At 54.3% G+C, this 25,071-nt stretch overlaps 10 protein-coding genes across 10 annotated transcripts; 5 read left to right on the top strand and 5 right to left on the bottom strand.

Annotated features, from left to right (window-relative positions):
• Positions 1-71: 71 nt before the first annotated feature.
• On the bottom strand, positions 72-785 carry BDP81DRAFT_396442 (uncharacterized protein; the record flags this gene model as incomplete). Its single annotated transcript, XM_060588188.1, has 1 exon — positions 72-785. The coding sequence occupies one exon, from the start codon at positions 783-785 to the stop codon at positions 72-74; it is 714 nt and encodes a 237-aa protein (XP_060443090.1).
• Positions 786-1,023: 238 nt separating this feature from the next.
• BDP81DRAFT_59814 (uncharacterized protein) lies at positions 1,024-2,954 on the bottom strand. The gene is made up of 2 exons (XM_060596034.1): positions 2,094-2,954; positions 1,024-2,029 (listed from the first exon to the last, which is right to left on the bottom strand). The coding sequence occupies exons 1-2, from the start codon at positions 2,940-2,942 to the stop codon at positions 1,514-1,516; spliced, it is 1,365 nt and encodes a 454-aa protein (XP_060443089.1). The 5' UTR covers positions 2,943-2,954; the 3' UTR covers positions 1,024-1,513.
• A 284-nt stretch (positions 2,955-3,238) lies between these two features.
• Positions 3,239-4,618, bottom strand: BDP81DRAFT_59798 (uncharacterized protein). Its single transcript, XM_060596033.1, has one exon. The coding sequence runs from the start codon at positions 4,261-4,263 to the stop codon at positions 3,535-3,537; it is 729 nt and encodes a 242-aa protein (XP_060443088.1). The 5' UTR covers positions 4,264-4,618; the 3' UTR covers positions 3,239-3,534.
• A 1,674-nt stretch (positions 4,619-6,292) lies between these two features.
• Positions 6,293-8,768, top strand: BDP81DRAFT_353343 (uncharacterized protein). The gene is made up of 3 exons (XM_060586245.1): positions 6,293-6,462; positions 6,512-6,935; positions 6,985-8,768. The coding sequence occupies exons 1-3, from the start codon at positions 6,397-6,399 to the stop codon at positions 8,322-8,324; spliced, it is 1,830 nt and encodes a 609-aa protein (XP_060443087.1). The 5' UTR covers positions 6,293-6,396; the 3' UTR covers positions 8,325-8,768.
• A 496-nt stretch (positions 8,769-9,264) lies between these two features.
• BDP81DRAFT_324880 (oxidoreductase FAD-binding domain-containing protein) lies at positions 9,265-11,357 on the top strand (the record flags this gene model as incomplete). Its single annotated transcript, XM_060584927.1, has 3 exons — positions 9,265-10,081; positions 10,189-10,286; positions 10,356-11,357. The coding sequence occupies 3 exons, from the start codon at positions 9,265-9,267 to the stop codon at positions 11,355-11,357; spliced, it is 1,917 nt and encodes a 638-aa protein (XP_060443086.1).
• A 2,728-nt stretch (positions 11,358-14,085) lies between these two features.
• Positions 14,086-15,159, top strand: BDP81DRAFT_432911 (uncharacterized protein; the record flags this gene model as incomplete). Its single annotated transcript, XM_060590825.1, has 1 exon — positions 14,086-15,159. A coding segment is annotated over exon 1 (505 nt), but the record flags the coding sequence as incomplete, so codon positions are not given.
• On the top strand, positions 15,052-15,735 carry BDP81DRAFT_462878 (vivid PAS protein VVD; the record flags this gene model as incomplete). Its single annotated transcript, XM_060593947.1, has 3 exons — positions 15,052-15,081; positions 15,139-15,273; positions 15,325-15,735. The coding sequence occupies 3 exons, from the start codon at positions 15,052-15,054 to the stop codon at positions 15,733-15,735; spliced, it is 576 nt and encodes a 191-aa protein (XP_060443084.1).
• A 1,402-nt stretch (positions 15,736-17,137) lies between these two features.
• BDP81DRAFT_396437 (RmlC-like cupin domain-containing protein) lies at positions 17,138-17,932 on the top strand (the record flags this gene model as incomplete). Its single annotated transcript, XM_060588187.1, has 4 exons — positions 17,138-17,348; positions 17,513-17,653; positions 17,722-17,736; positions 17,817-17,932. The coding sequence occupies 4 exons, from the start codon at positions 17,138-17,140 to the stop codon at positions 17,930-17,932; spliced, it is 483 nt and encodes a 160-aa protein (XP_060443083.1).
• On the bottom strand, positions 17,903-19,554 carry BDP81DRAFT_59693 (Formamidopyrimidine-DNA glycosylase N-terminal domain-containing protein). The gene is made up of 4 exons (XM_060596032.1): positions 19,438-19,554; positions 19,210-19,384; positions 19,103-19,152; positions 17,903-19,045 (listed from the first exon to the last, which is right to left on the bottom strand). Exons 1-4 carry the CDS (start codon positions 19,454-19,456, stop codon positions 18,030-18,032), a joined length of 1,260 nt encoding a protein of 419 aa, XP_060443082.1. The 5' UTR covers positions 19,457-19,554; the 3' UTR covers positions 17,903-18,029.
• Positions 19,555-22,095: 2,541 nt separating this feature from the next.
• On the bottom strand, positions 22,096-24,185 carry BDP81DRAFT_324698 (serine carboxypeptidase; the record flags this gene model as incomplete). The annotated part of the gene is made up of 2 exons (XM_060584906.1): positions 22,096-23,697; positions 23,760-24,185. 2 exons carry the CDS (start codon positions 24,183-24,185, stop codon positions 22,096-22,098), a joined length of 2,028 nt encoding a protein of 675 aa, XP_060443081.1.
• Positions 24,186-25,071: the final 886 nt, after the last annotated feature.

Below are 25,071 nucleotides of genomic sequence, written 5' to 3'. Positions count from 1 at the left end.
TACAGCTTCCCCGTTGATTCCTACTCGAGACAAAAAAAATAAAAAGAGGCAAAAACGTCGACACAACAGCTTCATTCCACACCAACACCCTCCTCGGGAACCCGCAAACTCCCAAGCTTATCATCCAACCACCTCGCCAGCTCCTCCGCATGCCGCCGCAGAACCACGACACCCGCGGTATTCACGCTCCCGACGCTGGCGAGGGACGTCGTCGTCTGCGCGCCGAGGCTGAGGATGCTATCTGCCTCCGAGGGGGACGCGGGGATCTGGGAGGGCGTGCCTGTGCCCGCGCCGCCGTTTGCATTCGTGTTCGCGAGGGAGTGGTGTTGGTCGGTAGAAGAAGGTTGTTGAGCTTCGATGTTCTCGGCGAGGGGCCCGATACAGACAAATAGCAACCCGCACTTTAGTCTCCTGATAACGACTACACCGGCAGCGAGTTGGACTGTTATCGTGAGGGGTTTCCCACCTGCTCCCCCGATTCCTCCGTATGCTCCATCTTCTGTGGTTGTGGTCCCTGCAGCACCCGCCGACGTCGGCGGCGACGAAGATGAAGAGGGAAGCGCGTCGGGGATGTCGGGCGTCGCGGAGGCGTGGAGGGCAAAGAGGGAGGATGCGACGGTGGATTGGGTGCGGAGGAGGGAGACGGGCTGCGGGGAGGCGTGGGCGAGGAGGCGGCCTGAGGGGGTTGCGAGGAGGGCTGTGTGGAGGTTGGTGTTTAGGTTTGAGGCGAGGAAGGAAGTTAGGCGTTTTGTTAGGAGGAGGGGCGTTGGTTGGGTTAGGGACATGTTTGTTGTTGTTGTTGGATTGTGTTCGCGGGTGTGGTTGTGAGGTTGTAGATATCGCGGTCCCGGTGTTCGGGAGAGGTGAGATGTGGTCCGATGCCGGTTTCTTCGTTTGGATTTTGGTGGGGTGCTTTTGCTTCGTTGGGGAGAGCGCGTTGTCTATCGTCACGACTGTTGAACGTGAAAAGTACCGAAAGCTTCAAAGCTGAGCAAGGTGCATGTCGGGCAAAGAGGTACAGATGGTGGTGGTGGCAGAGGTTCAGTTGTGATCCACCCGACCGGTGGACAACTTGGCCAGGCTGGAACTCGGAGCTTTGTCTTGTGCTCTGTGCTCGAGGTCGCGCGCCAAGTAAAATTCGGGCAGCAGTGGTGGAGGTGGGGCTTGTCAAACGTCTGAAGGGTACGTACCGGCCAAGGTCTGTCACGCAGCGAATTTGTGTGTTAGTGCTCGGCATCTACTGCAGCTAAGGCAAGGTAACTAAGCACCATGACAGCTCTACATGATTCAGTCGTGTGATTCATGGATAAACTGGATGAACTATGGTGGGACAGTGCGAACTTTCTCACTCAACCAGCTTGAGAATCTTCTACTCGTTCCTGCGTTGAAATCACGACATCAGCTCATAGAAGCACACTCTCGAGGCCAAGTAGGTGATATATCTCCACTAGACATGGTTAACACAACCCCCAAACGCAAGTCAGCCTACAAGAGACAGCTGCTACCGTACTACTTACTTAACCTCATCAGCAACCTTATTCAACACCATGAACCGGTACCCAAGATCATCCAACACATCAACATACTCCCTCCCCTCTTCCGTCTCGCACCTCCACTCCTTACACAACCTCTCCATCTCATCCGCCAACCCCTTGGTCTCCACCGCCGGCGTCTCGAGGTTATACTCCAACAACGTCCGCACCGCAAGCTTCAGGTGCTGCGAGTACCCCAACCGGTGCAGCACCTCGTCAACGTGAACATCCGCAGCGGCCCCACCACACGCCGGACCCGGCCCCGATCCGGAGGACACAACGCACCGACACCCCGGGAAACTCTCGTGCAAGCACCCGCGGCTGCCCTTATGCGTCTCGGTATCGTAGACGCAGCCCATTTTCGCGCACCGCCGGATGTGGACGCACTGGCACGTCTGGCACCCGTCGAGGCTGGGCAGGAACCGGCCGGTCATCATGCGGAAGAGGACGGCGCCGAGGGCCCAGTGTTCGTCGCTGAGCGTGTAGAGGCGTTTGTTCTGTAGACCCGATATCAGTTAAGCTGCCATATGTGTGTATGCAGAGTTGTTCGGAGTAACTCACCTTCCTCCCCGTATCCAAATACTCCTTCCACTGCCCTCTCATCTCCGTCAACCGCATATGCCCCGTCTTCGGCGCAACCGGAAACCCTTCGCTATGCGGAAGCGGCTCCTCCCTCTCCTGCGCCCCCTCCCGCCGCGCCGGCACCCCCGACACGAAAGCCGAGCCAAACTTGCCCAGCTTACACACGCCGTACGTCTCCTTCCCCCGCGAATGCTGGAAGAAAATAGACTGCGCATCGATACCGCGGTGCAGGATCGGCATCCACTCCGTATCCGTCTGCGCCCACGACTTCTCCCCCGTAGTCCAGTCCACCTCCTGCCGATACCCATCATGCAGCCAAACAAGCGTGCGTATCACAGAGGTAAGAACGTGCCAGCAGAGCGACTCGGGCAGGAAACACCCCGGCTCGTGCTCCGCGTGCCGGTGGTCCGCAAAGAGAATCTCAAGCGTGCCGGCGTCGCAGATATCCCAGACCAAATAATCCTCCGTGGCCTGCTGTTGGGAGCGCGGGTCGACGGGTTGTTGGCGGAGGTATCCCGCGAGGGAGATGAGGTTCTCGTGGTTGAGGATGTGGGAGACGGTGCGGCCCATGTTGTGCGTGTAGAGGAGGTCCATGAGGCCCTTGATCTGGCGCTGTTTCGTGGTGGTGAAGCTCATGGAGTATTTCCCGGCGTCGTAGTATTCGTCAAAGTCGTCTACTTTGCGCGCGATGAACTCTTCGCCGTCGGCGTAGCCTCCGTGCTGGGCATTGCGGCGGGTGATCCAGATGTTTTTTTCGACTTGCTTGATGAGTTGGAATGGTGGCTGCGGGTGGTCTGGGTCCGCCTTTTCGGCTGTTGAGGTTGACATGTTGGACCTTGGGTATCAAAATCAAAATGAGACGTCACTTGATGGGCATAGAGATAGCAGGGTCATGGCGAACAACTTTTGACATTTCTGAGAAAAGGTGATGCTGTCGTCTTTGTAGGTCGCCCTGGTACAGCATCGTCGTTTGCTCATCAGGCTGCATTATCTGGAAAGGAACCATCATCACGGTCGGAACAAAGAATGGCCCTATGGCCATTGTGCTCTTTGATTCAACGGTTGCCGTCTTGGCATGCCGCAAAGGGTTATAGAGTACGCCACTTGGCTAACGAATGTGATGAGCGTTGGTGTTTAAGACATTCTTAGGATCAACCTCACAACGGTGTAAGTTGCTGCAAATTGAGAACAGACGCCAGCCATAGAGACCTCTCGCCGTCTAGCGTAAGAGAGATACCCAACAGACGGGCATTACGAAAGATTCAAAACGAATGTCCTGTATCCCGCCGGTCGAAACGTCTGTACAATCGTTCGCCAAGGCAAACGAAGCAGCAGGCTGGGCCAAACGGGAACCAACATATGCGAGGAAACATTTTCAGCCGTTCGCGCTGAAGCCGCATCCTTTGGTGACACAGGGCGTTTACTGATACAGCCCATGGAATTCCTGGTGCAGGCTGGTAGCACGACTTCTGAACCCACCGTCATTTCTTTGTCGGCCTATCGCATTCAAATTAGAATGGCGATAAAGATAGCCGAATGGCCGGGGTAATCCACGTGCATCTAGCACCCACCCCGCCGAGCAAATTGGTCGTGGAGAAGCGAAATGCTGCGTCTTCCGGGATGTGGGAGGCGAACAAATTGGACTGAGCCCTTTTTGGGTCGTGTTGGCCAAGACCTGCCGTCTGATCCGGGAGCGTTTGTCGACGCATCCCTTGGAGTTGTTTCCGGAGGCTGGTGCGTAGGCTGCAGGCTGTAGGTCCCCTTGTGATGTTCGGGCTATGCTTTGGGAGGGAGCTGTAAGGAGGCAAAGGCACTTGTCTGTCGCAGTGTGGCACTGTAGACTCGGCGTCACTCTTCGTTTCGATGCGTGGATGCATACTCCGTACTGTCTGCCATCCACCCTGCGTTCGGCCGAACCGTCGAATGACATAAATGGAGGGACAATCAATGCGAGAGAGGGTGCACTGGCCATGTAGGAGGTAAGAAGAAGCAGCAGAGGGTGAGAAGTAACGCCGGGGTCCTGTATCCGCGAGCTTGCTGTCATGCATACCGTTGTATGGGCCAGGGCAAGCCGTTTCAGCGAGACTGTTCCGGGCAAAGCTGAGCAGAGTTGAGACGGGATGCCCGTGTTGAAAGGCTGAGTATCCATTCTGGCTGCGACGACTGTGGACAGCCGGCGTCGTTGTGAGTATAGGTTTGGTTCTGGAATAATTGTTTGCCATTTGTCGGGTATCCGAATGCTGGGCCTAACAGAGTCAGTTTAACGGAGTAATGACTTGTAAGTTGTAAGCCACATTCGGTTGGGGCCGAGGAGAGGCCTCGTGGTCGGCCTCATCTCCACCGCGCCGGCGCGGCTCTACTGCACAGTAGTGTTGGAAAGCTGACGTTGCCGTGTGCGGGAGTGGTTAGCGACAAGTCCACGATCCTCCAGGCATTCAGGACGGTCGAAACAACGCGACCAAAGTCGACCGGCCCAGAGGGGGCTCGGGGGGAAGAAACTTCGAGAGGCGCAGGACTTGGATTGATGGTTGGATGGGTGAAGCGGGCGCGTCCGAGCCGCGGCTGTAAAGATGAGGCCGCGAACTATGTGGCCATGCCCGCCATGGTCAATCTGAGCAACTGGCAGGCCTGGTGCGGGACAATTTACTTCCATGGGTTGGATGCAGGAGAAGATGCACAACATGAGAGGCTGAGGAGGCACAGAGGGAGGACGCAGTGCGGAGTAAGGTAGTGGGTAGGTAGGGGCAGGTAGGGGCAGGTAGGGACAGGTAGGGACAGGTAGGGACAGGAGAGGAGGAAGAAGGCCGACGGAGATGGAACCCTAACACCTAAGGTAGGTAGGTACCTTGAGTACGTACCGCTGTACACTGTGAGAGACTGTGGGAGAAGTGGGGGCCTTATCAAGGGCTATAATTGAGTTGAGCCTATCAATTACCCAGACGGTCACGGGAAATGGACCTCAAACGCTCTGTTGGTGCACTAATCCCAATTGAGCGGCTTGGTGACATGGTACCTGCGTTAAAGGCCGCGCTTCCGTTCGCTATTGCTCCACAAGCCTCTCCCCCTCTCCTCGGACGCTGAACGCTGGACGCTCGAAACCGCCAAACTGCCCTCGCCCGTCTTACTCTTCCATTGCCCATGTCTCCATGTCTGCGACTCTACAGTACAGATACAAGGGCAACTGGCGGCAATCATCAATTATTGGATCATCTTACCCAAAAGGCCCCCCTTTCCTTCCCTTTTTGGCACTGACTCGGTGTCTTGACCCCTAGTCAGACTGTCAGACCCCCCCCCCCCCCCCCCCACTCTCGCAGATCACTCTTGAAGGCCTCCACTCTCCTCTCTCTCTCTCTCTCAGACTCTCTCTCCCTCACTCAAGGGTCACTTGCGTCTTGTGCTCTTACACACAACCACGCCACACACGCCTTCTCAACATTCCCCCTCGAGCTTCGCGAACCAGTTCCATGGCCTCAAGAGTAAGACTCGACGTTTTCGACCGAAACATTCCGATCGTGCGAGAAATCCACGACGTCCGCTCCTTCTAGACTCGACCTTCGAATACACACAATACTCACTCACTCACTCACTCACCTGCATTTTGCGCACTGTAACTCTCTTCACCCTTTTCGACATCCTGAGACTCAGCCTTGCAGCCCACGGTGGCCGATCAAACGCGGATATTCACCCACAACCAGAAAACCGTCACCGCCTAACTTCAAGTGCTTGCTCGACTACGGACCTTCCCCCATTCCCCGGGTCTGTCAATTCCCACCGTCGACCAGCCGACTTGGCTTTTGCTCGTTGTCGTTACGTCGCCACGAATCTTCACCAAGTCTTGATCCACCCTCAAACGCCCGGTCGCTCGACCATGCCAACTTGACAATCGCGCGGTCCGAACTCTTGCGTCGCACATTCAGCCCTTTCCAGTCCCCTTCCTACCCTGGGACCCACATTCCGTTCCTCCCTCTCGTTCAACAACCGAATCTTTCTTCCTTTACTCTTCGGCTTCGTCCCGTCTCAAGTATCGATCTTTCTCTCCTGGTCATCACCAAGAGAAACACTGTCGATTACTTCGCGGGCGAGTAACGACTTGTGTTAACGGCAGGCCCGGGTTGCATTATCACACTCATTCACACGACAATCGGTCCCACGGCGACCATTGCATCATCACCCTTCTTCTTCTTCTTCTTCTTCTTCTTCTCCTTCTCGGCTCGACTGCGTCGGGATTTCATCCATACAACCTTGGCAATCGTCACCCTCGCCAATTCGCCCACTCTTCAAGATGGGTTGCCTCACTCATCGCAAGAAGGTCATTGACCAACGTGCCGAGCAGAAATGGGACTACATCGTAGGTACACATTGCAGTTTCAACATGCCCCTGGTCCTAACCTGTATAGAACCTCAATGACTTCAAGTCTCGAGGATGCCTTACTCCGTTCGCCTACTTTTACCTCTGGCTCATGTTGATCATCTCCCTCGCCGTCTACGGCGTCGATATGTTCACTGCCATCAACCTCCTGGCTTTCGACCGCTGGTCCTCCGAAATCGACCCCGCCATCGACTTCAAGATCTCGAAATGGATCTTCTCCATTTCCATCATCGCCTCCTTCGTCAATCTCGCCTTCGAGCACTTCCGGGCGCACCGCGTTATGAAGCGAGGAAACGTAGCTGAATGCTACCTCGACACCATTGCCGTTCGCCTCGAGAGTATCCGATTCGGAAAGGGACAGGGCTGGAAGCGCTTCTTGGTCTTTGCCGAACTCACCAAGAGCAAGAAGGGAGCCGAGTACATTGCTCTGTTCACCTACTTCAGCTTTCAATGTAAGCCGATCCTTTTTTTCTCGTCGGGGCCTCTACTAAACTCATGTAGCCTGGATTCGTGTACTGGTCTGTTCCGGACCTCGTCAGGTCGTCAACGCATTGACTCTCAAGTCTGTCTACGATGCCAAGCTTGCCGTTCACGAAATCTCCGTCGAGGGCTCCCTGCTTGGTTTCTTTGATAAGATTAAGACCCTTGCCACGGAGGACTATCAGCAGGCTCTCATCCTGTCGGGTATGGTCTTCACCCTACTCATCTGGGTCTTCTCCGCTCTGTACCTCATCATGGCCGTCCTCTTCTACGTTTTCTTCCTCTTCCACTGGGTTCCCAAGGCCGACGGAGGTCTCTCAGGCTACTGTGAGCGCAAGGTCACCAAGGCCCTCATGAAGATTGTGACCGTCAAGGTCAACAAGGCATTGGCAAGACAGGAGGAAACCAAGAGAAGGTTAGAAATGAAGGCGGCCAAGAAGAATGGCGAAAAGTTGCCGCTGGAGCGACAGGCAACTCTGCCGACTCTACCCAACGTTGGAGACCCAGACAAATTGGCCGAGATGCCCATGTTTGGCCGCAACGACACTTTTGCAACGCTGCCCGCCTACGAGTCTCGTCCTGGAACCCCCAGCAGCATCGAGCTCAACTCCATGGATCAAAAACGCCCGCTGCCGTCGAGAATGGGCACCACCACATCCACTGCCAGCTACTCGTCACGCGCACCTCTTGTTGGCGGCGCTGCGGACTTTGGCTATCAGCGCTCAGCTTCACCGGCTCCTTCTCTGCCGCCCATGGACTTGAACAACTACCCGCCTCAGCGCCCTGGCACCTCCAACTCACAGAGGAGCTTCCGGCCTCAAATCTCTCACGTGCAAACCAATTCACAGAGTTCTCTCCGTGGTGGTTTCTCAGAGAGCCCCTCCACCTACTCTCCCGACACGATGCCTGCCTTCCCTCCGCCTATGAGGACCAACACTGGCCGATCGGTAGAAAGCTTCAGATCGCAAAGACAAAACACCTACCAGAGTGACCGTGCCACACCGGCGCCCAGAGGCACCTACGACGACTACTCGAACCAGTCCACTGGACGGGCAAGTCCGGCGCCCTCAGCATACTCGCAGCGCGCTCCTGCGCCCATGCCCCGTGGCCCCGGCCCGCTCAACAACACCCCGTACCAAGCGTACCAGCCGTTCAACCCGCAACGGAGCGCGACTGGTCCGGTTCCTCCGCGAGGCCCGCCGAATGCTCCCATGCGGAACATGACAGCGCCGGTCCCTCCCCGGCCGCAGGACGACTACTTCAACCGTCCCGGTACATCACAGAGCCAGCGACCGAGCCCCCGCGGTCCGGGATACGGCTACAACAACGATGTAGAATCCCAGAGGGACCCGCGGTACTAGGAGTACCGTGCTCCTTTCTGGGGCTCATAGATCGCGCGTTTACAGGGTTATGCGGCTACGTCCCGCATTTTCTTTTTTTCATAATGTCTTTATGATTCAAAAGGGGTTTCTACTTTTTGCGCTGGAATCAAAGCGCATCTTTCACGAAAGGCCTGTCTCGTCATTTCCTCTTCGCCTACATCTGAGCCTCTCACACTTTTCTTCCTTTTAGGATACACAAAAGTATTGAGAGCGAGATGAAGTTGGCTTCTCATCCGTCTTTTTACGACCATCCTTTCGATACCCCCCGAACTATTTCGCTTCATTCTCCGTTCGTCCATGTACTACTAGGAAACCAAGGGTCTACTGGCTACAGAAGTGCTCCAAGAGCCGCTAGAGAGGAAAACCACAACAATCCAGCTGTACTTTTAGAAATTGAAAAATAACAAAGTCTATTGACGACAATCCGATGTTCACCCTTTTGCGATGTTGTTCATAGGTACTTGACACTGTATCTACTAAACGTCCCCGCGGCGCCAGGGGCCCCTGGCAAGCTCGCAACGCCAATGCAGGCGATTAAAGTTCTGGACCCGCTTCCCCGATGTGATCGCCCCCGCCTGGTACATGAGGTTTGACAGTGCCAAGTTATCTGCACCAGCTGCCAGCCTACGTCAAGCTGTCAGCTTTGGAATCCTCTTGGCTGATCACGACATGCGCCCTTTGGTGCTTGATTTGTCACCCGGAGATGTCAATTTCATCCTTCACAGCTTACAGAGATGCTTTGGAGATAATCCCACGGTCATCGTGATGATTTCAAATGATGAGATAATGCTCTGCCCTTCTCACAATCCTCATAGTTGAATGAAAAACGTCGTGATCACTCGCAACTAACACCAATACACACCTCATATGAACAACACCATCAACCCTCTTCCTATCCAACTCACAACAAAACCCCAAAATGCCAGGCAGAACAATATCCTTCCACCAAGGCGAACTCGCCCTCCACGACCTCCTCAAAGTCCCCCGCCACCGCGGCAACCCCACCGCCGCAGGCCTGCCCCCTTCCTACGGCACCCGCATCGCCGCCGCTCCGCTCCTGGCCCTCGGCACCCTCGACGCCGAAAGCCGGCCCTGGACGACCTTATGGGGCGGCGAGGCCGGGAACGTGGCGAGGCCGATTGCGGAGGATGTACTTGGTGTCAGGAGCCTGGTTGACGTTGTTGATGATCCGGTTTTCAGGGCTCTTTGGGGGGATGAAGGTGGGCAGCAGTTGCAGGAGGCCATTCAGCCTGGACGGGGCCCGAATGGAGGGAAGCTCGTCTCTGGGCTGGCTATCGACCTTACGACGCGGGATCGTGTCAAGTTTGGGGGGAGGATGGTGGCCGGGGCAGTTACTACCAGTAACGGAGACCGGAGCACATCCTCCCCTTCCTCCTCCTTCTCGACCTCGGCCTCCTCGGAAGTTCAGATCGCGGTACACGTCGAAGAGAGTTTGGGAAACTGCCCCAAGTACCTCAACAAAAAGGACGTCATCCCGCGGACGTCGATCGGCAAGGGTAGAGTGGAGCGGGAGTTGCCGCTGTCTGAGGAGGCTTTGGAGGTTGTGCGCGGGGCGGATATGCTTTTCCTTACGAGCGGGCACGAGGACGGCAGTGATGACAGCAGCAGCAGTAGTAGTAGTAGTAGTATGGATACGAACCACCGGGGAGGGTCGAGGGGGTTTGTGAGGGTTGCGAGGAACGATGTGGGTGGTGTTGAGATTGTGTATCCCGAATGTGAGTTTACTACCTACCCTCTTTTTGAGTCATTTAGGGTGGTTACATCCGGATCGAGATGAGAAAAGGCTAACCATGTGGCTCCTTTTGGGGGTGGTGGATTACAGTTTCTGGTAATCGGTTATATCAGACGCTGGGGAACCTTAAACTGAACCCCTTGGTTGGGATCGCGATACCGGACTTTGAGACGTCAGATGTCCTTTACGTGAGCATTATTTCGTCCCTGTATCCACTCACTTTGGAAGACGAAGGCTAATACGCATGTGCTGAAAAGCTCACGGGATCGGCATCGATACTCGTCGGAGAAGATGCAGCAGCCTACCTCCCGCGCACGAAACTCGCCGTCAAAATCACCGTCTCGGCCGCGGTATTCGTGCAATCCGGCTTACCCTTCTCCGGCATCCCGCAAGAGCCGTCGCCGTATAACCCGCCTGTCCGACCGCTCTTCTCCGAGCAGCAGCAACATGCTTTAAGCGTGTCTGGGGAGGGTACCAGGACAGCCACCCTTCTACGCCGCGATATCATCACGCCGACGATTGCGCGGTTCGTCTTTCGCTTGGAGCCGGCAGCGCAGTGGGAGGCGGGACAGTATGTTACGCTTGATTTTGCGGAGGAGCTGGATGTGGGGTGGAGTCATATGCGCGACGACGAGCCGCAGAGTCTGAATGATGATTATGTAAGGACTTTTACCGTTTCGAGTTCGCCTGGCGGTGTGAAGGAGGTTGAGATTACGGCGAGGAGGAAGGGCCCGGTTACGAATTTGTTGTGGAGGTGGAATTTGAGGGTTCCGTTGGAGGTTCCTGTGCTTGGGTTTGGGGGTGAAGAGGCGTTTAGGATGGGGAGGGGGAAGAAAGGCAGCGATGGTGATGATGTTGAAGAGGTGTTTGTTGCTGCTGGGGTTGGGATTACGCCTTTGCTTGCGCAGGCTGGTGGTGTTTTGGGGGCGGGGGTGAGGGTGAAGGTGTTGTGGACTGTGCGAGGGGAGGATGTGAAGTTGGTTAGGGATGTTGTTGGGAGGTTTCCTGGGTTGGGTGGTGTGTTGAGGGTGTTTGTGACGGGTGAGGTTGGCGAGGCGGAGGAGGCGGAGGAGGCTGTGATTCGGGAGGTTGAGGGGTTTGGGGCCGTTGTTGAGAGGAGGAGGAGGATTGGGCCTGGTGATGTGAAGGATGATGAGGTAAAGAGGAGATATTTTTTGTGCACTGGGCCGGAGATGCTCAAGGTCTTGAATGGGTGGTTGGAAGGTGAAGATGTGGCATTTGAGGATTTTGCTTTTTGAATAGCTGGTGGAGGATATATCCAGAGTCTACACAGTGAAGTCGTCGAGCTGTCTGGCGGAAGGCTTCAATTCATCTATCGAACCATGTCATGGAAATTTTATCCAGAGATTAGATATGGGAATGTTATATAGGACATTAGAGGCAAATCGAGGGATCTTGCTTTGCTGTGAAATTGCCATAGCAGAACTAGTGGACTCTTGACGGCGAGAACTGTACGTCTTCTTCGTCTGTCTTGGTTGTCCGTATTTTGTTTTACAGTACACTTGATTCCTGGCCGTCGAATGTATACCTACTGCTGTACCTATGGTACACATCTTCACTGTCTGAAGCATTTGAAAGCCAATGCTCATGCGGTGGTATTGTTCGAGAATGTTTCTGATAATGGGTACACATAATTACGCCATAAAGGATGGAGTTCTTAGGCATCGTGGAAGACACTCATGAAAACCCGGGTATCAAGGAAAGAAGCTCTTGAATTTCTACGAAGTACTTGCCATACTTTAGGTAGTGTAGGTTCGAACCAGTCTGGAAGAGCCGAGTCCAGACAATTACCGGCAGCAAGAGGTTCATTTAAGACATTGAATCTGGGAGAATTTCTCGCTAATTCAACTTGTAAGAGGCATGATCACCCAATCAGAGTTCCGGGATTGGCTAAGCAAGATTGAAGAATTAATTAACTCGGAAGGCGTAAGCTTGTAAAGGCAATGTCAAGTTGTATCATTGCTGAAAAGGAAAGAACAACGGAGCTGTAAGCGAGAACCCGCACCTGCTCGAATCGATACCCAAGTTGTCGTGGTTCGCCCAGGCGCCCGCATCTGGCAGCCGCTGGCAGCCGCTGGCACATGCACTTCCCATCGCCGCGATCCTCAACCACAAGCGACGATGCCACACGATTTTCCCGATTGCCGCCAAACCCCAGAGTTCTGGAACCCCATTCTGCCGCCCGATCGGTTCACGTTGAGATCATCGCGTCTCTGTCTGCGATTGAGCAACACCCGCGACAGACACCACCTCGAGCTGTCTCTGAGTATTTGAATTCGAGACGAAGCGAGACGAAGGCTCGAGCTTGATTGTCCCCAGTTGAGCCTCAGAGTCGAGAACCAAGAGGCCACCACGATGAGATTCAGCGAGGCGAGGAGTGCCATCGAGATGGTCGTTGCCCAACATCAAACTGTCAACTGAGGCACAGCAAACGTCTACACTATGGATACACTAGGTGCATATGCTGCCCCGCCGTCAGGCTCTCACCGGTGAATTGGACATGCAGCATGGCTCATGCTCAGCTCAGCTCGGCAGTGGGGATTCATCGGGGGCACGTCGACTCAGATCGAAGACATGGCTGGACCACTGGAGACAATCAGACCCAGCTGCCTCCCAGCCTGCTCGAATGGGGAATCTCGATCGGTAGTGAGAACTTGGGATTGAGGGCATCGTCGGGTCGACCGATGCTCGCAAACCCCCAATGCGTGGAAGATGCCAGAGGATACCTTGTCCGACTCTCGCGTAGCATACAAACATTCCGCCATGATCCGGATCCGTGCTGTGCTCGTGGAACGACCGGAATCACCTTTCGCTCTCGCCCTTGTTTCCGTCGCACCCCCTGTCTCTCGGCCGATTCCTTCTGCTGGATCGATCAAGGGGCATTCAAAGATCTGGCCTGGACTCGTTGCGCGAAGCGAGACGGGTTGCTCTCAATGAAAGTGAGAGATCTCGATGGTGCTACTGGGCCGAGCCCAGACTCGGACGGCGCCCTTGTCAACCTGCACCCAATTCTTTAGGGCTAGCAACAGATATGGATGCAAAGGGCCAAATCTAGTCTACCTCATTGCACCAGCCAGCCGAGCGCGCTTTCGCCCTGTAGGTGTCTTCTTCCACGGCCCCTGAGACGCCGTGTGCTTGGTGTGGTCACTGTGGTGTAGACGAGCACCCGACTCATTGAACTTGGCGGTTCCTAGGCGGACGACGGTGGAATGGAACCACAACCACATCTCGATGCCGATGTTGAGGCCTGTCACCCCAAAGCCCATGTCAGAATTCGATGGCGACCAGGGGGTTCTGAACGACGTTTCTCCAGCAAGAAAAAAGCCCGATTCCGATGCTGGTGGCCGGGCTGCCACACCACCACGGTCCACGGCCAACATGCCACAAGTGAGCAAAATGCACATCCAGGCGGATCGAAATGGGTGCAGGGGCCCATGCCTGTGGAATCGAGATTGTGGGAAACCCGTTGCGACGATCGCTGTGATCGCTGGCCCAACCGCAAATCTGAGCATCGGATTCTGCTCCGACTCATGACCCCTGTCTCGCACACGCCCATCGGCCATCGCCCTGCGCGCCCATGCAGTTCGTCACCGATTGTCCACACGAAGCGGCACTTGGCCGGAAGCAGCAATGCCATCGATCAAAGATAGCGACCCGAACCTGTCTGAGGGCTTGCGCTGACAACGGCTTAACATGAGGCACGCCTCCTCACGTCCCAAGTGTATGGTAGATGGCACAGCTGCGCGTCTTGTTCTCTACTGCCGGTTGTTAGGCTCCTGCTACAACCCCTGCCGCACCGCCGCTGCCGTCCAAACATGACGGGGTGACGCTCGTCGCCATCATTCCTCACCCTCCTCACCCCGCGCGAAGACGGTTCTTCATTTACAAGTAGCGCATACTCTGTCTGCACAATACTCTGCAGCTGGTCAAGCGAGCACCCCCCCCCCCCCTGGCAAGCAACGAAGTGGGATGGAGCTCTGCGAACCGAGGACATGGGCCCGATCTGTTGGCAGTGGTCGTTGGTCCTTCAGCCATCTGTCGTTGATGTAATGGCCCATCTGACAACCAAAATGCTCACCAGGATTGGATGCTTAACGCTTGCTCTATTACGAACAACTCGGAGCAAAGACCGTTGATTCTGCTCTCCCAAAGCTCAAAGACTCCCTTGTCGAGCCTACCTCACCAAGCTCACCTGAGCAAGCAGACGCCGAAGACTCCAAAGAGACACCAGACCCTAAACTTTGCGGGAGGGGAGGCCGTTCCAGGTCTAAACCCACACCCTCCCCACACTACTGCTCCCGATCACCGTGTTCCACGCATCGACTCGCGATCAGTACTGCAACATCAACGATCGCTCCGCTTGCTGATGGACAACGGTATCTCCAACCCGCCCCTACCTTTCTGCCACCAAATTTACCCAAAGTGTACTCTGTACGTTTGCCTAATAACGTCGGTTGCACCGCCCGACGCACCTTTCAGCGAACAACGTGCCGTTTCTTCGATATCTTGGCTTGATGACCTTACATCCTTCCATAACGACCTGTCACGTTTCCCTGACTCTGCCATCCAACGATTTACCGATCTACACTTGATATAGCATCTATCAAGCAGCAACCCTCATAGTCCGCGATCGACTTTTCTTGCCAGCACATCCAGACATACGCATAATGCAAAGCGCCTAACCGCCTTACTCTGCACCATATCACCGACCACCAACCCTGCCCTCTCGCTGCTCGAACCGGCCAAACCCCCCCGGTCACACATCCCGTTCCCTCCCAGTCACCCGTCACATCGTCGCTTTATAATCACATTCAGGCTCTGCCAACCTTCACAATGTCGATGCAGGAGTTCCAGTACCCGGCCTCATATCTTCAACCGCAAAAGTCGGAACGCATTCTATCATTTCGGTCACAAAACCAAATGTCGCCAACTATGAATCCGTGGGAGTCCTGCGCGTTGCAGGTACGTTGTTGACTCTAGACCCAGTCTTGATTGTTCTGGTACTGACATCCCTCCTAGTATCAATTCTCCGAGGGGACTGAGCAAGCTGCGCAAGGAAAGCCTGGTGCTTGGCGACAACCGCAAGCCGCTGCCGATCCCGTCATGTACCCTGGACTTTACTGCCCCAGCGGATTCGACATGATGAGCATTCTCGTAGGTGCTTTACGTTGACAACAATGGTTATCGTAACTAACAAAACGTCAGCTCCGCGTCGCTGGAAGGCCCAACCCCAAGGTTGAACTCGGCGCGATTGATTGCTCTGTCGCTCTGCTCCTCTGTGACCTCGAGCAACCCGATTGCCCGATCGTCTACGCCTCCGAACACTTCAGCATTCTCACCGGATACAAGAACAGCGAAATTCTTGGCAAAAACTGCCGCTTCCTCCAGGCTCCCGGCGGAAAGGTCAGCAAGAAGTCTGCCCGGAAGCACGTTCCCAAGGAAACCGTCAAGCGCATGCGCAAGGCTGTCGAGGCCAACGACGAGTTCCAGACCGATGTCCTCAACTTCAGGAAAGACGGCACTTCTTTCGTCAACCTCCTCACGATGATCCCTGTTCGCTGGGACTCTCAGCACTTCCGATACTCAGTCGGCTTCCAGGTCGCACGCGAGGATTGATTCCTGCAACACGCAAACACCGACGTTTGTTTCCATTTTTTAGCCAGCGGTACCTGTAAACATTTGGCCGCGAAGGTAAAGAAACGTTTTCTTTACAAAGGCAACAACAATGTCACGACTTCATTACGAGCGAGGCATCTGCTATTAGGCATTTACGATACCCACATTATACGCATGCGAGTTAGAGCCCACGCATCTCGGAAACGATGACTTTTTTTTTTTTTGCTTTTTTTTTCCAACTTTGATTTCAATATTGGGTGTTTCCGCGGAGTCTTCTTTTAAGACACGAGCAACGAAGAAAAAGCGAATTACTATTGCATGTAGATCTGGAGTCACTTTAAGGTGCATCAAGACATTTATGACCATCCGCCTCATTGGAGTCGATGGATGGCAGGGGAAAGCGTATTGAAAAGAACCAGCTTCAAAGCATTTGGGATGGCGTATTATCAACAGTCGGCATTGGCCTTGACTGTCAAGGGGGGCTTCTTGGGAATTTTCTATCATGTCCGCAACATGATATCTTGATCATGATGAAATGTTATAGCATAGCAGACGGCCCAAGGCCCTCGGCGAATTGAGTGACAGGCGTTGCATTTGGGAACACGAATCCGGCACTTATTGAAGATGATGATTGTTGCTGCATCGTGACACTGCGTTTAAAGATCACCGCATACGAATCAATGTCTGATAATCAGGGCTGAAAGGAGGGTGGTTTGAAAAGCCTGGGAGGAAGCTCGGGAGGTTACTCGATGGGGCCCCTCACTTTCAACCATCATTGGCGTCATCAAAGACCGGTGAGACACCTGCACATGTTGCTGAACTCAAACCCAAGCTAAAGCTAGAAAAGGTCGACAGCTCGTGGCGTGGCAGGGCAAGCTCAGTTAGCCTGGTCCTTTTCAAGCTTCTCCGATCCGAACATGCAGTGTAACCGCAAACTCGGGTTTTCCCTCCCTCGTTGTTTTTCCCGGGTGAGTTCGAGGGCTAATGTACAAAGCAAACGCCTCATCCGCCTAGTCCGAATTCAAACGTAGAAGAGATGCAGACAGAAAAGACGGCAGATCCGATAGGTGTGCAGTCTTACCTAAGCTTACAGCTAAACCTCCCCCCTCCTCCCTCCCCCCTCCCCCCTCCCTCCTCTACGGTGCACCGGACGTCCACTTGGGGAGATTATCAGTATCATCAGATGAATGTCACGGATTGATACTCGAAAGTTCAGTGAGCTCATATTATATCATTTCATTCTCACGTAGTCCGGTTCTCACTCTTCTTCTCATCTCCAACGGCAACTTTATTAGAATCCCAAGAAAAGGGAAGCAACTCACCACCCCCCAACGGACCACCAACAACGCAAGTACTAAACAGGGAAATCCAAGGCCGCACGCAGCCTCTCTCATTTTCAAGGATGCCTCTCCGCGGCCCCGTGCCAGTGAAGCTCTACACAAAGGAGAACAGCGAGTGCCTCAAGCTGGGACCCATGACGATTTACATCTTTGAGGACGGGAGTAACACGGATAACCGCGTCGGGTGTATGACGCTGGAGCTGCCGCCTGCGACGTCCGGGCCGCCGATGCATTGGCATCGGTTCCACGACGAGTGCTTCTTTGTGACCAAGGGTGAGTTTTTTGTCCCCCCGCCTTGCATTCCATTGCCGTATTCCTTTGAAACTAAATCGCTGTTGGGTGTTTCTCCCATTGATGTATTTGAATCGAATTATTGTTCATGAATGGAGGAGGAGTGTTTGCCCCTATTGACTTTTGCCCGCGTTGGTGGGATGTAGGAACGATCCGGTTTTCAACGCCCGAGGGGAACGTGGATGCCGAGGAGGGCCAGTTGATGGTCGTGCCGCCGAGGGCGATCCACACGTTTTCGAACCCGTCTGAGACGGATCCTGCGGAGTTCTTCATGACGTCTACTCCAGGTGTGTACCCACTAGTTGACGCCCTTCATGAATGTCATTGTGGCAGGTGGCTAATGTGGACTACACAGGATATTACATGGATTGTAAGTTCTCGGAAAGCCAGAATCACGGGAAACCTGTGATGGGCGGTACGGTGTTGTGAAAAGCTTACGTGTGATGATAGACTTCCGTATGATGGCCAAGGGCGTAAACGAGGGTAAGAAGTTATCCCGCGACGAGACGCAGCATCTCATGGCGTTGTTTGGAACGTTCCCGCCGGATGTGGAGTCGGAGCCGTGAAGGAGCTTGAACGTGAGGGTTCTTAGTAGGGGAAGACTGTGGCATTGACGAGAATTGGTACTTCAATGAGACATAACGTTGATTAAGATATGAATGTTCACCCCTTCAGTCGGAGGGATCTGCGTCTCCCCGTGTCTTCTGCCGTCGTCTTCTCTACTGCCTCTTCCTTCTTAACCGACGTCTTCTTGGCCTTGGTTGATGGGGCCTTGGGCTTCTCCGCAGCCTGTTTTGAAGCTCGTTGCTTCTTGCTTGGTGCCGGTGCTTCGGCGGCAGGCTCGGGAGTCTCCTCCTTCTTCACCTTTGCCTTTGCTGAACCCTTGGCGCCTCTCGCTTTCTTACTGGGCTTCTCCTCCTCGTCGCTCTCGTTCGCTTTCGCTGGCCTCTTCTTCTTGACGGCGGCCTTGGGTTTCTTGCCATCATCACCGTCCTCCGCCACAGGCTCCTCCTTTGCCGACGGCACAACCTGTCCAGTCTTTTTCTGCCTCCCAGGAGCATAGCAACTCGTCCGGCCCCCGACAGTTATAAAAGCAAGCTTCTCCCCGTTGGGCAGCTCCGACGCGGCGCCTTTACTCCCCTTGCCCCAGCGATAATTGAACAACCAATCATCCGGAAACGCATCCGAGTCGCCGAGCTTATCGACGGCCGTCTGACAAACATACCGTGCGGCCTCGTACAACCTCTTCATCTCCCCTTCGTCAAAGGTATCGCAGTACTGCTCAGGGTGCAGCCGAGACTGGTACAGCACCTCGTCGGCGACCCAGTTGCCGATGCCGCTGATGTGGCTCTGGTCCAGGAGGAGAGCCTTGACGGGGACGTGACGGGACTGCATCTTTTGCCGGAGGTATGTCTCTGTGAAGACGTCGACGTCGACGACGGGGTCGGGTCCGTTTTCTTTGAGGGGCGAGTAGGACCTGATATCTGCGCCGGGGCAGTCTACGAGGCGGATGCGGCCGAAGCGGCGGGGGTCTGTGAAGGCTGCTGAGACTTTGGGTGTGCCTTCGGTCTCGATGTTGAATTTCCAGTATTTGGGGGGCCAGATGTCTGCTTCGCCTTCCTTCATCTTTTTGTAGTAGTTTGTGTAAGCCGTCTTGTCGCCTTTGATGTGGATCCATCCTGGGTGGTGTCAGTTTCGATACAGGGTACTTGGGGGGTGAGTTTGACTTCATTTACCTGTCATGCCCAGGTGCATCACCGCATGAGGGGCCTTGTCGAATGTGATCCTGAGATGAAATGAGTGTCTGCCAAGATCTCTTTTCCAGTAGATTTAGTAAACATACCAGAAATACTTTCCTTGACTTCCAACAGAAACGACCTTCCTACCCTTTACAGCCTTCTCGAACGCCGGGCCGCTGGTGCCGACTTTGCCAAAGACATTGGCGTCGTCAGGGGCAGAGACCTTGGCGATCTTCTTGCCTACAAGATGAAGGCGCAAGAAGTGCACGCACCGCGCAACTGGGAAGACATGAGCCAACTTGCATTTATCAGTTCAATAACATCAGTCTTACCTTCAGCAATTTCGGGCATTTCTATACTGTTTACTGTCTCTAGTGCTTGCCTGAAGAAAGAGGATACAGTTTGACGTCTCTTGTCTACTGGGATCCGCGACAACTTGCACACTGCGGATCCATGACGCAGACTGCCCGAGGTGGACGCGTCGAGCTCTCAACTCAGGACGGGCCATCCGCGCCGACCGTTCGCGCGAGCACGTGACTAGGCACGTGAGAAACCGACAGCTACACCTTGAGTGGGTCGTCGCCGACCGCCAGCTTCGCACCCCACTCGCGGCTCAAAATTTCCAGCACCTTTAAAACTCTTCCCTCGCAGACCAACCAACCTCACGATCCTTTCTTTCCACACTGCAACACGCAGCAAAATCGGCTGCGTAGCCTCGCATATCTGGTAAGTTCGCGCTCGCGCCTTTTTCCTACTTTTACCTTTACAACAACACACCCATCCTTGGTGATGACACGCAAACACCGCAAACTAGAGTCTTTGACCTAAATGGAATGAAACCTCTGTTTTACACGTCAGTCTGATAGGACACGACAATTTCGCAATTTGTTTCTGGATCTTCGCGCTTCGCTTGAGCAAGTCGCTAACCAAACAAACCAGGCTTTTGCAGATTGATTCTATCTGACGCCGGCATCATCGGGCTACGTGGGCTACCTCGAGATGGCTTGACAAAAGGTATGGTACACTTCTTTTTTTTCTTCCTCACCTTCCCACCCGAGATCCTGATGATTAGTTTTTTTGTGCTTTGCACAGTTGGAATTACCGGCTGAACACTCTTGTTGAAAATAACTGGCTGTTTCTGATTGATCTCACTACCTATCTTTCCATTTATGCCTTCGCTCTCATCGGGCTCAATTGCTAACTTGGAAATCAGCCATCTCAGATACAACCGACAAGGTATATACCAACCCCTCCCTTCCCGCCCTCCCATCATTACATGATGAAGCGGCACTGGGCTCCGAGAGTACCCATATGGGGCTCGGCCATGAGCAGACAAGCCACTTTGCGGCAGGCCTAGAAAACCTCGCCCACTGATTTCGATCGGAACACTCAACTTGTCGGGATACACCATTGCGCTTCAGGTGGCTGACCCGTCTACAACAGTGTCGGAATGGATCTTCCTATGCCATTAACTTTCGCCGTCTGCTCTGCTAGTGCATTGCAGACGCACCCGTTCCTTCTGGTTCTAGTCATGGTAGGTCTCACACTTTTCTTTGCTTACCCCCATGCCTTCCTGATGAGCAACTTAGATGACGAGTCTGATTTGGATTTTCCAATGCGGATACAAACTTTTTATACCATTCATGCAACGACTGAATTGGCTTCATTACACTACGTTTTGATTGATGAGCATGAACATCGCTGACCGTCTCTAAGATCACAGTTACACACTTTGGCATGGCTTCACCGGATGACCAGGACGCACCATCACATGGCTCGAGTGGTAAGCTGTTCTCTCTTTTCACCCACACCTCCAGCCACCCACGGCTCCGTTCTCCTGATGAACGATAAACCAAAGACAAGCATATGTCAGAGCCTAACGGCGAAGCTGAGACACGTTGACTACCAGTCATTCTGATCGAACACTTCACATTTGCACTCTTCATTGGAAACAATTGTGGTCGTACAGGGGGCTAACATTCGACCTCCTAGATCCATGTGGTGTACACAATACCGTTCCTTTACCACGTCAACGATGTTGCATCAAATGGTAAGCTCTTCAATCTCTCGTCTTCACCCTTCATCCTCTCCCGCGTCTACGTGATGATCATAACATATCACGACGGTCTCCTGAGCCATATGCTTTGATGATACTGCCTTTGACAAGGCCCCTTACTGATTTTTGACGCTTCACACACTGTTTTGTTGTCGAGTCGTGTACGTTTGCAAACGGTGGCTAACTGAAGTCGTCAGATTCTCTAAGTATTTCTTCATCAACGATGCATGGCCCAGGTAGGTCTATGCCGTGCATGTTTATATACATACCTCAATACAAGATACCCATCACTCTTCACTCTTGCGGTTTTCCCTGCCTCCTGTGATGTGCCTGGCGTATTTGTATGATTCGTGATTTGCAAGTGACGCCTCAGTCAGACTGATGTGAAGAGAATATGCCTAAGCATGCTGTTTCCGTCCAATTTCTTCAAGTTCCTGATCCATGCCCGCTGCCTCTGGAACGAACCAAGTGCAGGGACACAGTCGCGCCGGCATGGGTTGCTATACACAGCAGACGATGGGCACTTCGTGGTTCCACGTCCACGGCTTCGTATCTAGGAGGAACTTGAAGTAATTCCCCTACGTGTGTTAATCTAGTCGGGACGCGGGTGACAAATCTATGATGTCAACATCGAACCAGAAACACACACGCACACACGCACCCATCATCAAAGTCAAGACGCACATACGCTGCTCTGTGTTACAGCTATCATTAAGGGGGTATCATTAAGTCTTCAACCAACACAAATCAAAAACACATCCAGCACATCTCTGTAGTGCCTCTCCTTTTTCTTTCGTCCCTTCATGTTTCCTTCACATCCAAAATGCCCAGAAACGCCAACCGAGATGACTCGCAAGACCGTCACATGCTTCCTAGTGCCCAACCGCGGGATGAAAACATGATGCTTTACCCTCGTGCAATATGCTCCAAATCTCTATGATGACTTTTGATCAACCACTCTCCCCATCACTCCGAGCAGGAACAAGCCAAGCGAAAGTGTAACCGAAACCACAAAAGGCATCCCTAGCGCGTGTGCCGCTGCACTGCCACTCGTTGGCGTCGACGTCGCCGTAAACAGACCCGTAAGCACCGTTGACGAAGTGGACGCGGCAGGCTGCGTAGAAGTCGGAGCCTTGGTGGCAAACGGCCAGTCGCTCGAGGCACTGTACAGCACACCGTTGATGACCGTCCCTTCGCCGTGCTGGAGCATGCTGACCTGCTCGTCGCTGCACGACGCTTGCATGTAGCGCAGCCAACAGGTGGCTGCAGGCGAGTCTGGCAACTTGTCCGTATGCGTGGCGTGGGCATCGCCAGAGGTATTGTAGTTCGCCAGATTCACCTGGTCGCCCGTCGAGATGGAGGTGCCCATGATGACGCGTGCAAAGACCTGGAACGCGGTTTCTGGCTGATAGGCTGGCACCGAGTGGCCGGCCTGGTAGATGCGGCTGAAGGACAGGTTCCCAAACTGCCTCACGACACCGCCGATGTACGAATCGTTGACAATGATAGGCGCGTAGCCGGCGGCGCTAAAGTTGCGTCCGTATACAGTGCTAGCTTGCCAAGCGAGAGTCGTCGATGCCGCCTCTCCGCCCAACCAGTTGCAGATGTAATCACGATCACCGTAGATCAGAGCGACGCGGATGCCGCGCTGCAGAAGGCCGGCCAATTTCGGGATCAAGGGTCCTCGCATGTAGTCGCCCGTGCCAGAAAAGGCGGACAAGACAGCCTGGCTCGTCATCGTAAAGTTGACAATGGAGCCGATGGACTGCTGGAAGCCCGCGGTGTTGACATATTCGAGATAGGTGTTGGGCGGAAATGAGTCTGGGTTCTTGCGTGCAATGTCGTACCAGCTGCGGCCGGACTCGGAGTACGGTGTGACAACGTTGTCGGTGCAGGTCTGATACGCCCTGGAACACAGGGTGTTTACTGTGTCCACCCCGCCGGTGTTGTTGGCGTCGTAGACGGACTCGGCGGTGCGACATTGTTTGATCAAGTCGAGGCAGCCGCCCGAGGTGTACAAACTGCCGTTGGCCAGGCTTGCGCGGACATCATTCATCGCTTTGAAGCCGTACGTGTTGTTGGTGGCCATGGCGGGGTAGAACTCCGCCTGGACCTGATCATCGATGCAGCCGTTGACAATGCCTAGCGACGTGAGGTGAACTTCGAGCGTGTTGTTGGCAGACAGAGTCCCGTTCTGTCGTCTCTCGTTTTGCTTCTCCCACACATCGGAGAACACAGGCCCGTACTTTCCGCCATAACTTTCGGCAAAGAGGTTGATGCCTAGAGAGCTGTTGTTCGGAGGATTGTACTGCGGGAAGGCGCCCAAGAAGCCCTGCAGCATGTGCCATATCGCATAAGCAGCCGTCTCGGTGGTGTTTGCAGTGTTGTTGGAGTTCAACGAGCTAAATGTGCCGTTTAGAAACGTTGCGGGCGACTGGCCATTGGGGACTGGCTGAGGCGGACTAGACTGGTTCGCGTTGAACAGGTCCATGGAGCCATTGGTCGCGATGTCGTACGAGAAGCCAACTTGGTTTGGCTGCGTGGTATTAGTATGTTTTCATCAAGTGCTTGGAGACTCAGCAGATGCCGGAAGCGTACCTGATCGATAAATAGCATGTTGGAAGCGCGGTCCCATCCCCATTCCCGAGCAACAGTGTCATACTGGTCCAGGCCCTTTTCAATGACCTCGCATGGACCGACCTCGGTGAACAAGCCAAAGAGAGAGCTGACACCCGGGCCGCCGTTAAGCCAGATGGTCATGGCCTCTGTGGGTTCGCGGGCGCCGATGAACCAGAAGAACATGTTGGCCGGGTAAGGCCCGGGAACGTTGACCCATCCTGTGTATTGCTGCTGGGTATCGTAGGCGGTCTTACAGACACCCTTCGGGGTCTTGTAGCGAATGGTGATATTATTATCTACGGGCGAGGTGATTGTAGTGAGATTGACCGAGGTGGAGGGGAATTGAGCATTGGCGAAGGCGGAGAGCAGGCCGGCGACGGCGAGGACGGAGTGGAGGAGGCGCATGGTGAGATGTCCCGCATCGTGTCCTCGGCGCATACTCTCGCTCAGGGCGATGTCGTCGGAAGCAGGAACGATACGCAGGCGCCAATGTTTGTATCGAGTCGGGATGAGTCGAGTCGAGTCGAGTCGAAAATGATAGCGAGAGTGACGCAGCACGAGCGAATGTGGTATGGTGTTCGGAAATGGAATGCGCAAGTGCGACGGAAATTGAGAGAGGAATGTTGGAGGTTTTGAAGGTTCCAGGTCCTCAGCTCCCCCGTCGGATAGCGGCTTGGCAGACATGCCCCTGCATTTAGCGCCATTGTTTGGTGTCAACGGGCGCCCACTGGCCTTACGGGGCCCCGAACGCCTGCCCCGGCCGCCCGTGGGTTACCTAATTTTACATGACCTCGACCTGGAAGTCCACACGAGCAGGGCGTCCAGCTCCTTGCACCTCCCGTCACTTGGGCAAGGTAGTATCGGTAGGGAACCTGGAACACGCGGCCCGCGGGGAGTTTTGCAGGCGGGATCGCCCAGTGGCCGGGGTCCGGGGCTGACAGAACCTATACTTCGTAGCCTAGGTGCAGGTCACTGGACCAAGGTTCCTCCTGCACAACAAAGTCCCAACCACTTCCCCTCTTCCACCTCTTCATCTCAATAATCTGCAAGCAGTCAGCAAGGCATCACAAACAAACTACCAGGTGCAGCCTGTACGTGTACGGTCTCTCGTGATGCCGTGTTACCCGCAGTGGTTCGCGTCTTGCTGTTGACTTGTTCATCCCATTTACCGAGCTGACAGCGGAACAGCCTGATAGATGACGAACAGATGAACTCTGCTGAAGATGCGAAGGACCAAGTCAAAAAGATGTTTACTCCAATAGGGATGACTCGACGCATGATCGCTAGACAT

The sequence above is a fragment of the Colletotrichum phormii genome (assembly GCF_030913505.1).
Source record: "Colletotrichum phormii strain CBS 102054 chromosome Unknown BDP81scaffold_15, whole genome shotgun sequence".
Taxonomy (NCBI): domain Eukaryota; kingdom Fungi; phylum Ascomycota; class Sordariomycetes; order Glomerellales; family Glomerellaceae; genus Colletotrichum; species Colletotrichum phormii.
This window is presented reverse-complemented; position numbering and strand designations above follow the sequence as displayed.